This window comes from Poromitra crassiceps (assembly GCF_964638095.1).
Source record: "Poromitra crassiceps genome assembly, chromosome: 11".
Lineage (NCBI taxonomy): Eukaryota > Metazoa > Chordata > Actinopteri > Beryciformes > Melamphaidae > Poromitra > Poromitra crassiceps.
The window spans coordinates 39,125,035-39,138,678 of NC_139643.1; the positions used below are offsets into that span (position 1 = coordinate 39,125,035).

Sequence of the window (13,644 nt, forward strand, 5' to 3'; positions counted from 1 at the left end):
ACTCGTTACCAGGGATGGGGATCGTACATTTGTATATTGATACCGCTTTCGAGACTGCATAACAATCGGAGTCTTCATCGATACCACTATCGATACTTTTCTATTATTTGGTGGAAAGACGAGATGACGATACATTCATCAGAGAACTGGTATGGCTTTTATTGCTTAACTGTGAGTCTGTGACTGTTTGATTTATGAACAGAATGACATTTGTCTAGCCTGGTGAGGCAATTCAATTGAATTCCAAAACTTTATTATGTTTGTGCACCAGTGATTTGAGGTAAATAACATGACTCCTCTCTCGAGACCTAACGTTACATTATAGGACCCGCTAGTCTCGATAGCAGTATCAATAAGCTCATCTGATTGATTTTCGGGTTTTGAGTAATTATCGATCAATACCTATTGATACCGGGTCTCGATCCCCATCCCTAATCATTACAAGTTTCAAAAGTAATATTATCGCATAATTTCCCGGGAGCAGTCATTTGTTACACGACTGGGTGTGTTACTTTTCCATTACACCCCCAAAATTGCCGATTGCATCCTTTCTTGCCTTGGTAAATTGGCATAACACAATTACCTCCTGTGATGAATTATGCTCCTGCGTGAATGATCAGGGGAAGCACAGAGTGTTGATATCCAATGTTCTTGTCATTCTTTTGCTTGATAAAAATCAAATGAGTGTGTTTTGCTTCAAAGAGAGCAGATTGTTTTTTACATTTCTAATCTAAACTAGCTCAGTGTGAGTAAACAACAACTAATTTTGAGGAAAACAAATTTTGAAAACAAGTTTTTGGATAATAGACTACTTGCACAACTCCACTACTTCCTGAAATGAGTAGGGCATCTTGGTTTCCTGTCCTACACTATTGGATGAACTGATTAATGTCAGGTGTGCCTGACTGCTGCAGTCACAACAACAGTGATCAGGCACACCTGACATTAATCAGTTCATCCAATAGTGTAGGACAGGAAACCAAGATGCCCTACTCATTTCAGGAAGTAGTGGAGTTGTGCAAGTAGTCTATTCAACTGTTATTTAGAGGGGCTGACAGTCGAAGAGAATATTTATTTTTTGGACTAGTAACTGTAATGTTACTACTCAAATGATTGAACAATTTGTTACACCGCTCATTATTGGGAAAAGTAAATGCATTGCTGAATAATGCATCACCCAACACTAAGATTACATCATACTGTGTTGTTTTTCTGAATTCATGAGGCAGGACAATGTTGCATATATGTTGTTGTACTGATAATTTCCTCCTCATTGGACTTGCTCATTGGTCTCCTTCTCTCTCTCCTCTGCTGTGATTGGACAGTGGTGCTGTGCGACCGCCCCAGCATGCCGCCGTACGCCCAGATATCTGGCGAGCGTCGGACGGTGGGCTCGGTCATCCGCTTCAGCTGCATCGGCCAGCGCAGTGTGGTCGGCAACACGACGCGCATGTGCCAGCTGGACGGCCGGTGGAGCGGCTCGCTACCACACTGCTCCGGTACGCAACACTGTTCCCACATTGACCGGCTGACTGCTTGTTTGGAATGACGCCTCTGTAATATTTCATGAATTCATTGATTGATTGTATTTATATAGCGCCTTTCTAGATACTCAAAGTGCTTCACATATCACATATCCACCACCGATGTGTATAGCACCCACCTGGGTGATGCACGGCAGCCAGTATGCGTTCATCACACATCAGCTGTCACCGTGGAGAGTTGAGGACTGAAGGAAGGCCTGTTTGGGAATTTAGCCAGGGCCCCGGGGTTACACCCCCCACGGCACTGCGGGGTTACACCCCCCACGGCACTGCGGGGTTACACCCCTACTCTTGTGAAGATCGGGATGGGATCTTTAATGACCACAGAGAGTCAGGACCTCGGTTTAACCTCTCATCCGGAGGACGGTGCTCACTCACAGAACAGAGTCCTTGTCTCTGCCCTGGGGCATTGGGGATATTATTCATGAGACCAGAGGAAGGAGCACCTCCTACTGGTCCTCCAACACCACTTCCAGCACCAGTCTCCCATCCAAGGAGTCTCCACAGCCAGACGTGCTTAGCTTCCCCAGGAAAGCCAGTCATGTAATGCAGGAGCCACTGGTACTGGTATGAAACTCCAAATAATCCTGCTTTATGAAGGACAGTGCTCACTTTATGTTCAAGATCACCTTAGATTGGAACGGGGGGCATCAGATCATAAAAATGTGCTGGTAGCCTATATTTCTCAACCTCTTCCCACCCTCCTGCCTCTATTACTCCATTAATTTGGATGTAAAAAATCATCCCCCGGTGGCGCGGATGCCTCCGTGATGCCACGCCAACAAATAACGAGCTCTGTGGGGTGGCTGTGTGTAGGCGGTGAGCTCAGTAGGTGGGACCACAGACCACCGCAGGCCTCAAGGGCGAAGACGGTGTCCTCCATAAAGCTGCTCTAATCTGTTCATATTAGACTGAGGAGCCAGGACGCCCACGCCTCAGCCCGGGTTATAAAACACTATAAAGATGTCTGCCCCTGACCTCCCCTATGTCCCCCCCTCCCCCTTCCGCTGCCGCGCTGCGCTTCAGGGCTCCTCGTACCCTCACACACACGCACAGACACACACACACACACGCACACACACACACACACACACACACACACACACACAAGGCCATGGGGGCATCCACACAAGCAAAGGCATGTGCACAAATACATATCCACAAAGATGTGATAGAAACATACACAAACATAGACAGTGACAGCAATGCACAAACTCATACACGTACGTACGTACGTACACACACACACACACACACCTATGCATGCGGGCACACACACATGCACACACAGACACACACACACTTAAAGTGTGTGTGACTGATAGAAAAAAAGCATGCTGACAGTTTAATGTCACAATTCATGACATTCATATATCCTGGAGATTGCTGGCGTTCTCTCAATGGACAATAAAGGCCACCTTTTCACACAGATCGCCCTCACTTTGTGAGCGATGCTCTGTCCAGGCAGCGATGTTGACCAGAGCCCTGTCAAAGCAGGAGCACAGAGCACTACACAGTAGCACTAAATGTTTTGTGATTGTTTTAAATGGGCTGCATGGGATCACGGAGCAAAGCACAAAATGTATACGTGCGGAACCAGTGAGATGAGAAATTGCATGGCCCTGCACATTTTCTGCATGCTGAACACATACAGTAATGAAACATAATGTAGAACCAATCACTCTTTAAGGAGGGGGGGGGGTGGTATGATTTACCTATGGAGGATGGAGGCGGGTTCAAATCATTGTTAATGTGTTCCAATATGAAAAATATCGCTCATGTGGAGAGTATGGCTCGAATGTGTGTTAGTCTCCACATGAGTAATGGTTTCCTATCCTAAAACATGTTTGCTCGCTATGTTTGACACATTTGTTTTACCCTGTGTGTGCGTGTGTCTGTCCGTGTGTGTTCGCGCGCGCGTGTGTGTGTGTGTGTGTGTGTGTGTGTGTGTGTGTGCGTGCGTGCGTGCGTGCATGTGTGTGTTTCCAGGCGAGTCGGCGGGCCTGTGCGGTGACCCGGGCGTTCCGGTGCACGGTATCCGCCTGGGGGAGGAGTTCACAGTGGGCAGCGCGGTGCGCTTCAGCTGCGAGCCCGGCTACACGCTGAGGGGTTCGCCTGAGAGAACCTGCCTGGTGAACAGCACCTGGATGGGCACCCAGGCTGAGTGTCACGGTAAGCCAGGAATTTCTACACATACACATTTCTACACATGCGCGCGCGCGGCCACACACAGCCACTGCTTTGCTACTTTTTTCTGCCCTGGCAAAACTGTGTATGTGAAGAAAGTGCATATGAATATGCGGTTCTGTCTCTGCTAAACGATGAAATATACTTTGGGCTGTGAGTGGTCTGGTGGGTGGTGAAGATCACAGAGAGGCTTTCTAACTGCATGGGCATACTGTACTTCAAAGCATTCATCTGTACTCTGTTGCCTGTACTCTGTACTCTGTACTCTGTGTGTGTGTGTGTGTGTGTGTGTGTGTGTGTATGTGTGTCTATGTGTGTGTGTGCGCACGCACGCACGCGTGTGTGGCTGCGTGTATGCAGGCCTTGTTCACAGCGGCCATTTTGTTTCAGGGTAACCACAGATGCAAGCAAAACATTAATGATGGTTTACAACTTCCATGATTGGAAGTTGTAAACCATCATTACGGTTCTGCTTGCACCTGTGTTGACTCTGCCTTTTCGACACAAAATGGCCGCTGTGAAAAGACATGGCAGAGATTAGGGGTGCCCAAATCGATTAATGTAAGAATTGTGTGTGTGTGGGCGTGGTGTGTGTGTGTGGGCGTGGGCGTGGGCGTGGGCATGGGCGTGTGTGTGTGTGTGGGCGTGCTGTGTGTGTGTGTGTGTGGGTGTGTGTGTGTGTGTGTGTGGGCGTGGGCGTGCTGTGTGTGTGTGTGGGTGTTTGTGTGTGTGTGTGGGCGTGGGCGTGCTGTGTGTGTGTGTGTGTGTGTGTGTGTGGGCGTGGGTGTGGGTGTGTGTGTGGGCGTGCTGTGTGTGTGCCTGTGTGGTGTGTTTGTAAAGGGGCAAACATCAGAGATTGAGCAGGAGATAGTGGGCAGCATAATAGGGAATGTTTTCACCATTGATTAAACACCACAGGCTTTTGTTCTTTGCCCTTCTGCACCAGCGGCGTCCATTCTGCTGCCGGCACCTGAAAAAGCGAGTGTGTACGTGCGGACAGAAAAGCAATCGATGGCAGTGTCGTGGTCCTGCGCTATCCATTATGATGACAGAGACAGAGACAGAGACAGGACAAAGACTTTACAAACAATGTTTGGGGGGGGAAAAAGGTTGCGCTTCAACAATGGGCTTCTCAGTGGAGTGGTAAACCCCAAATCCAAAACATGTTCCAAAAAGATGAAAGGATAGCACATCTCAAATCTCAAAGTCAAGGAGGACAAAATACTCAGACGTCATTTCTTTATTTGGCTCACATCGCAGTAGAAAAACGCGTTGGCGTTTCGGCACAGAGCCTTGTTCAAACGCTCTGCAGAAAGAAGGCTGTGAGCCAAATAAAGAAGGGAAATGTGAGCACTGTCTTTTGTCCTCCTTGACTTTGCAAACAATGCGAGTACAATCCTTGTGGAGAAGAGCTCATGCATTCAGTCAAGGCAGAGGATTAGAACAAGTGATGCAGACAGCAGGCATTATGTTCAGGTTGAGCTCAGCCAGAGGGCAAGAGGTGAAGCTCTGGTGTAACTGAATGGGAGGTTGATTTGAATTATTTGACTTTGATACCCAGAAAAATGGTAATACAATCATGTTGACCAACCTGCATGTTTCGGGTATTGTTTGGATTTTTTAACGGTTGGATGATTATGTTTCCGAATCTGCTTATCGATCCTGGTTCTTAACGATGCTCAATTCTGATACCAGCGGATAGCAAAGGGACGAGAGGCAAAAGATCTACAAGATCTCATGCCAGTGATGTGGCCATTGACTTGTCTCTCAGGCTGAGTAGAATACTTGATTGCTGATTTGACACCATCATAGCAACAATTAGCAGCAGTTACTCAGCAAGTTGAGTCATCCTCAGTCGCACTGTATCTCCCATCTCTCCGCATCAGTTTCCTGCTCTTCTCCTCATCTCCATGGCCATGCAGCCTTCATCCTCAGTCTCATTCTATCTCACATATCTCCTCAGCAGTTTCCCTGCTCTTCTCCTCATCTCCATGGCCATGCAGCCTTTGGTGGCTCACCTTATCCTTGCATACGCTGTATTACTTCCAGAAGTTTCTTCACCCATCCCCCGCTCGCTCGCTCACTCACTCTCTCTCATTGCCTCTCTCGGTGTGTGCTGTGCCCACTGGCTGAGGTTGGCCACCTGTTCTCAGTTGGCACAGACATCAAGGGCCAGGCCACATCTGGTCATTACAGAGGGGGGGTTGGTGAGGGCCCGGGGCAAGCTGGAGACTGTAATGAACAGAGCCGTCACCGCGGCCAGCGGACAGACACCAGGGGATTAGCTGAGCAACGGATATGTCCATCAAAGCAGAGAGTTAGTCATGAAGTTGGGAGTTGGGGAAGATGGGGGGAGGGGGTGGGAGGGTTGCATTCCAGGGGGACAGGAAGTAGAGGGGCATGTCATGGAAACAGTAGCCCTGTTTGGAATTGGTCCCAATGACAGAAATAGTGGAGTATTTAGTGTGTCGCCAACTGTTAATTTGATTCACTATTTAGTCCACTATAAAATACCCACAATGCATAGCGATTTATAGTGAACAGCAAATGTACCCTGCATTTTCGCCGGTATAGCACAATGCAATGCTGTTGCCTTTACCGAAGGAGAAGAAGAAAGTCGTTAGCTTGCGAGCTAACAAGCTTGTGAGCTACTTGACCAGCACAGCTTGCTTTTAGGAGACAGCACCACAGTTGAAAAAAACACACGTGCACATAATTAGAATTTCAATCATTTATTTAGGATTTAGCAGTCAAAACTGCAACATCACTACTACCGGAGGACATCTCAATCTGCATCGCGAGCTCAGTTGTTAGTGGGTGCGGATTGCTTGCGTCACATAAATACCCGGCGCATCTGGTGACACAATGATCTCCAGGAAAATAATCTGTGTAGTGTCTGAAACTCATTTTGATCATTCCCCATATAGTTCACTATGATAAACACTATATGATCAACACTATGGGGAATAGTGAGTGAGTGAGTGAATGAGTGAACGATTCCCAACTCAGCTATTGTTTCAGAAATAGACACTTTGTAATGGAGTGATGGGGTTATGAATAGGAATGTAGTCTAGGGTAAACCCACTTCATCTTACCCAATGTTTTATTTGCAGAGTAAATGTTAATTAAATGCATTAACACTATGTAGTCTTTTAAGAAAAGTAAAGCAGAAATAAATGTGTCAAATGTGTTATTTAAGTAGGTAGGCAGGTGGGTAGGTTACATAGACAGACGGATAGGTAGATAGACAGACAGACAGACAGACAGACAGACAGACAGACAGACAGACTTCGAGATGGGCAGAGAGACGGACAGACTTAGAGACAGACAGACTTAGAGACAAACAGATAGACAGAGACAGACAGACAGACAGACAGACAGACTTAGAGACAGACAGACATGTAGATGGAAAAGAGGAAGAGAGTTAGGGTGAGGAGAGTTTATCATCTATAATTCAGACTTCCATCTCTGATCTTTTCAGAAATGCCCAGATGAAGGAAAACCTGCAGTTGCACCAAGTCACATCACACACACACACACACGCACGCACGCATGCACGCGCACACACGCGCGCGCACACACACACACACACACACACACACACACACACACACACACACACACACACACACACACACACTTAACCTTTCACCACCACTTAGAGTTGTAGCAGTTGATCTCTAAGGGGCCGTCCACATGTAATGTTTTTTCTTTTCATTTTGTGGAGAAAGTGCAGCCTGGAGCACTTTCTGTGAGGAGAAATAAAAGTGGCTCAGATAACATCACCTGACATTAGCTTAGCAGCTGCTATAGCTCAGAAATAAGTTGGCTATAGCTCTTCTCAATACAGTGTTGTGGAACAAGCAAAGGCTTAGCAGTTCCAACAGCCTATCCGGTATAATCCAATACTGCCTTTGTGATCGCTGTTACAGTAATGTAAGTTCACTAATTACAACCTCCTATTTCTCCTCCGACACCTCTCCATATCTGTTGTTGCTATGGGAAACTGCCAGTGCCTCTGTCATCGCGTTTGGTCAGCTGGAAAAAGTGGTCCACGTGACACCGCGCTTTTCTGAAAAGTTGAACATCTCTGAACTTTTCAAAGCACTCGGGTAGGGTGTGTGTGTGTGTGTGGGCGGGGGGGGTGAGGTGGTTGATGTTGTTTGTGCGCCTAGCGGCTGCTTCCCTCTGCTTTTGATGGGAAAATGGCGCTGGAGGTTGGGGGAAAATGCTATCATGTCAACAGTCTCTACTGTAAGTGAATATTCCCTAATTCTGTCCTGCTTCCTTCCTCTCTCTCGCTCTCTCTCTCTCTCTCTCTCTCTCAGTGATTACCTGTGGAAATCCGGGAACGCCACGGAATGCCCAGATCCTGATCCACGACGGACTGACGTTTTCCCGGTCTATCACGTACTCGTGCCGGGAGGGCTACTACTCCACCGGCCTGCTCACCAGACACTGCACCGTGAACGGGACGTGGACCGGCAACATGCCTGAGTGCTCAGGTGCAGTACCGTAATTAACTCTCACCGAGCAGAGAGGACCAGAGTGTATCTGGGCTCCTCATCTATTCATCCATGTGTATGTGAACCATCATGTAAAACACGTTCCAGCTGAAGAGACTTTTCCCTTTCTTTAGCTGATACATATTGCTGAGTTGTCTGCACTGGGCGCCTCTCTCTCTGTGTGTATATTACAGCAATGCTGTTACTGGATAATGACCCCCCCTTCCCACGGAGCACATATACTGTTAGATAGCCAGTAACCTTTTCCAGAGCTCTGCAAACTTCTCCAGGCTTATTATGGGAGTCAGAGGTAATACTGTACTCGGCTGCGGGCTTCACTCCGTTGCAAAAAGTTTCAGTCTTAACTCGTGATTTTTTCACAAAACAACCTGCGAGTGGAATGGTGAGATTTCACTTTTTGTCCCATCACTGCACCACTTATTGAGAGAATTGTATCTATCAATCTTTCTATGTCTCTTCATCGTAAACAGCGGGACTTTATTCAAAATGATGTCACTTGAATAAAGAAATAGGTTATTGAATATTGAAATAAGTTAGGCCGGTATTCTCACTCGCTTTTTAGGGAGGAAAAAGCTTTTTCAAAACTCAGTGCATCTATTTTTAATTTCTATTATTTTATGAAGTGAAAGGTGGCTGATGAGGTCCCATTTCCTACTCTTACATGTGGTGCATGACCCATGTGGATCACAGCATGTTCCCCGGCTTAGTAGCAGGAAATCGAGTTGTGCCGCGGTCCACCCAAAGGGCATGGGCCTGACTGACAGCCCTTTACTGTATCATCAGGTCTTACAATGGACACACCGCTGCTCCGGAGGACCAGGAGACCCTGCAGCAAATAGAGGTCACAGAGAGCCATTATGGCTCCAAGAGACCCAGTTCCCTCAGAATGGAGAACATAAAAAAGAAACTTGGAAGCACCAATAATGGCTTGCAGAACTGGGTAATCCATAGGAGGGGAAGGGGTACTTGACAACGCTGAATTGCTTGCCATGTTTGCTAACTGGTGACCCGTGAAATTGTCATGTAGAATGGGGGGCACGGTGGCCCAGTGGTAGCGCTCTTGCCTCGCACTCTCGCCTCACAGCAAGAAGGTCCTGGGTTCGTGCATCCTGGTGGCTCACCTGTCTGGTAGCACGCGTACGACGGAGGCTCGGTCCTTTGCGCGGCCGACGCGGGTTCAAATCCAACCCGAGGTCCTTCGCCAAATGTCATCCCGTCTCTCTCTCCCAACCTTTCCTGTCTGCCTACTGTCCTATCTAAATAAAAGCAAAAATGCCCCAAAAATAATCTTAAAAACAAGAAAAAGACGGGGTTTGTCCATTCGGTTTCATCTTCTAGTCCTTTTTTGTCATGTTATTTTGTTTCTCATTTATTGGGCAGGCGGTCGTCAGAATTGTTTTTGACAATGAGAAGTGGGCCTTAAGTTACAAAGGTTTGAGGCACAGTAGGCACCGTGTCTTAAAGGCTCGGTGTTTCCACACAGTATGGTTATGGTAAAACAGTGCTAGATGGACATTTTGGCTCCAGGCGGCACAGTTTCCCCATCCCAGTGGGGAATGTAAGCACTCGCTCAATCAAGGAAAGACACTAACATCACACCTCCAGGAGGCCCGCTTTCCTCATCCTACCGGAACCGTGGTTGGAAAGTTAGTCTGTGGCATTAAATAATGCCATTTCTTCCTAGGCATCATGGTGCTAGCTGTCCTGCGGTGTCCTGGTCTTCCTGCTTCAGTAGCTGTCCTGGATTCTCCCTCTTTGGTGACATTTAAGTCACAGAATTGCACTTAATTGTCACAGTCACACTGTGGAATTTTTGCACTCGTTACTCTGATTTCCCCCCAAGAAAAGTATGTCTGCATTGTCAGAAAATAAGCAACAATAATAATTGTGGTTCATGTTGGGCCTTAGGGAGCTGTTGTCGCAGGATACCCCCCTCACAATTTAAGCTCTCTGCATTCCAAAAGCCCTAAGCTGCAGAGAATCACATTTAGTCATACTGTGGGCAATTGTGGAGAATCTGTCAGTTAATATGCCCAGTCAATTTGATTTGATTTTCTTTATACAGTGTAAATGTGTCGTCCAACAGTGGCAGTCCGTGACTGAAGTGCTTATTGCCGGTTAAGATGCAGGGAACCATGTGGCTTTCTAGATTGTTAGGTTTTGTGTGCGGGGGGAACTGCTTTGGAAAAGTGGGTTCGTATAACAGTTCGTTAACTCTGAAGCCCCATCCGCTGTGCCACTTTAAATAGTTTGTTTACTTGCTTGTGTTTCATCCTAAGTGTGCGATATTGATTTCCCGCTTAACCAAATACAATCAAACGCTAAGCAAATTAAATCATCAAATAATATGGCTTAGACATGATGAGCTAGCAAATTGTATGAACAGTGATGCAATTAATTGGGCTGTTTGAATGCATGATTTCTCTCTTCCCGTTGCTTGTGATTTGTTTTCTAATTCCTCTGTCGCAAACACAAAAAACACACTTTTTCTCTCCCGCTATGCCCCGCCTTCGTCTCCCAGTCCCCTTATTGTTCAACTCTCACCTAGGGCTGTCACCATATCAGATTTTCACTGCACGATTATCGTGACCAAAAGAATTGACGATAATGATATTATCACGATATCTATAATGCTATCAGTCAAACTCTAACTTTGTTTATTGTGCGCTTTGTCTCTTTTATGGGGGGGCAGATTAATTACACTCAACATGAGATTGACAGTCTCCAACCATAACTGTATAAAGCATACAAAATAATGGATAATGACATAGCTAGTTACTGCATCATGGCGTCACATTGTGTGTGTGTTGTGTGTGTGTGTGGGGGGGGGGGGAGGGGGAGGGAGGAGGGAGGCAAAGCGAGAACGCAGGATTATTTACACACAATCTTATTATATGTGTATTATTAACACAATACCAATAATTTTTCAATATCACAATTATCGTCATATCGCGATTATCGCGACACCCCTTTCTTTTTGGTTTCTCACTGTTTTGTCCTCTTCCCACAGTGATCAACTGTGGTGACCCAGGGGTGCCGGCCAACGGCGTGAGGGTGGGGAACGATTTCACCTACAACCGCACCGCCACCTTCCAGTGTTCCCCCGGCTTCACCATGGACGCCGACCGAGCCGCCACACTCGTCTGCACCAAGGACCGCACCTGGAACAGCACCAAACCCCAGTGTAAAGGTACCTATGCTGGCATCAGTGTTGTAGTCAAGTCACTATATATCAAGGCCAAGTCAAGTCTCAAGTCCCCAGTGTTCGAGTCCGAGTTAGCCTACTGATCCGCATGTAGGTGGAACACATGTGCCTGCCCCTACACAAAATTGAATAATGTCACAGTATCAATATAGCTATCAATATATTATGCCAAATTATTACGGCCTATTACCAAAAAAAAGCAATTAACAAGTCTAAGGGGACATTCACACCAAAAGCGTTTTTTTTTTCAGTCAGAATGCTATGAAAATCATGTTGAGAGCGCTTCCATTGTGCACAAAACACAGCGCACAGAGCAGTTTGTTTGTGCTCCGTTTGTTTTCCCCTGTAGTCGCGTGCAGTACAGATCAGAACACAACGACCACACGGACGGTAGCCAGCTGGTTTTGTCTGTTTGATGTTCACTGTCAACATGAAAGCCAGATTATTGCCAATTCTGGCAGCAGCGGAGGTTGAAAATCCCTCGGGAGGAGAAAAGGTAGGATGAGTGAAAAAGACGAGCAGGGCGCTTTTCCTCTAATGTTCAACTTTTTTCAGCTTTAAAACGCCCACAGCGCTCCTCCAAAAACAAAAGACGCCACCAGCGCTAAACGGCAGGTGCGTTCATTAAAAGAGGAGCACGTCTAGCGCGTCCTTACATAGAGAATGAATTGCAGAAAGACGCTGGCAGCTCCAAAAACGCTTTTGGTCTGAATGTCCCCTAAGTCCTTTTCTCCAACTTCTGAGTTTGAATGCATGAACGCTCGAGTCCAAGTCCGAGTCATCAGTGCTCAAGTCCAAGTCGAGTCACGAGTCCTGAAAGTGTGTCCAGGACTCAGACTCCAGTCGACTCTGACTTGACTACAACACTGACTGGCACAGTGGAAGAACAGATGGCAGTGAGATGAATATAGAATGATTGCTTAGACTGCAGGAAGGGAGTCATGGAGGAAGGATGGATGAAGAATGGATGGAACTACATCTCTTGCAAAATTCACTTGGCCTCTTTACATGCCTGACACGATTTCTCAACTATCATTTCGCTTTAATTCATGCATTTTGAAATACTCCAGATTTGCCCAAACATTGAGATTGATTTTAACTGTGACCAGGTCTGCCTTTATAAATATTAGGGGTTGTGTTGTTTGAAATGAATTATTTATTACTCCCTGGGAGCAGTAATTTGTATATTGGCAGTTGCACCCTCTTATTCCTTCAAAATCATGGTCAGGGTCATAAAATAGCACTGCTGGTCAGGATTGGAATATCGTGTTTGAATAATTCAGCTTCAATATGTGATATTTAGAGAGAGGTGATGAATGGTAACTCTAATATCATCTGCATGGTGGCACAGTGGTACAGTACATGTAGCGCTCTCGCCTCACAGCAAGAAGGTCCTGGGTTCGACTTCCGCCTGGGATGCTGTTGACACTGGGGGTATGTCTCCCCATGTCTTTGGTGCCTGGTGCCCAGATGGGTTATCTCGTGAGAAAGGGCCTTCCTGTGTGGAGTTTGCATGTTCTCCCCGTGCTCCCCTGGGGTTTCCTCCATATATAACTCCTCCACAAAAAAACATGCAGAAGATCATCATCTGACCAGCGGTGGTTGGAAGAAGTTGGTCCCCGGTTGCTTCACTGCAGCTGCCCACCGCTCCTGGCCTGACCGTGGAGGAGGACACACTTCACTGCGCCTCTGAAGCGTGTGTGTGTGTGTGCGCGTGTGTGTGTGTGTGTGTGTGTGTGTGTGTGTGTGTGTGTGTGTGTGTGTGTGTGTGTGCGTGTGTGTGTGTACTAGCCACCGTTCACATGTGTGCATTCATTGATGTGTGTCTGTGACAAATAAAGAGGGGGTCTATCCATCTGGTTAATTATCTCTGAAATTGAAATTGCAAACATTACACGACTAGTTTCATTACTACACTGTGTACTTGGCAAACCATACTATAGTGAGTCAAAGAGCAAGACGAGCTCTAACTGAACGCCTGTGCGCCTCCATTCGCAGCAATCGTGTGCGGCCCCCCGCCCCACATCCCTAACGGGCAGGTGGTGGGCACAGACTTCACCTGGGGCTCCAGCATCAGCTACGCCTGCAACCAAGGTTACCAGCTCTCCCTGCCCACCGTGCTGACCTGCCAGGGCATGGGCAACTGGAGCGGAGAGAAGCCGCAGTGCTTCCGTAAGTGGCG

At 47.0% G+C, this 13,644-nt stretch overlaps 1 protein-coding gene across 1 annotated transcript in view; it reads left to right on the forward strand.

Moving 5' to 3' along the window:
* Nucleotides 1-13,644, forward strand: part of csmd2 (CUB and Sushi multiple domains 2) — a gene marked incomplete at both ends in the record, with an annotated part of 345,949 nt that overhangs the window by 317,884 nt on the left and 14,421 nt on the right. The window contains 5 exons of the mRNA XM_083645747.1: nt 1,326-1,499; nt 3,534-3,716; nt 8,060-8,236; nt 11,268-11,447; nt 13,461-13,634. Of these exons, the coding sequence (XP_083501873.1) occupies nt 1,326-1,499; nt 3,534-3,716; nt 8,060-8,236; nt 11,268-11,447; nt 13,461-13,634 (888 nt within the window). The remainder of the gene's footprint in view (nt 1-1,325; nt 1,500-3,533; nt 3,717-8,059; nt 8,237-11,267; nt 11,448-13,460; nt 13,635-13,644) is intronic.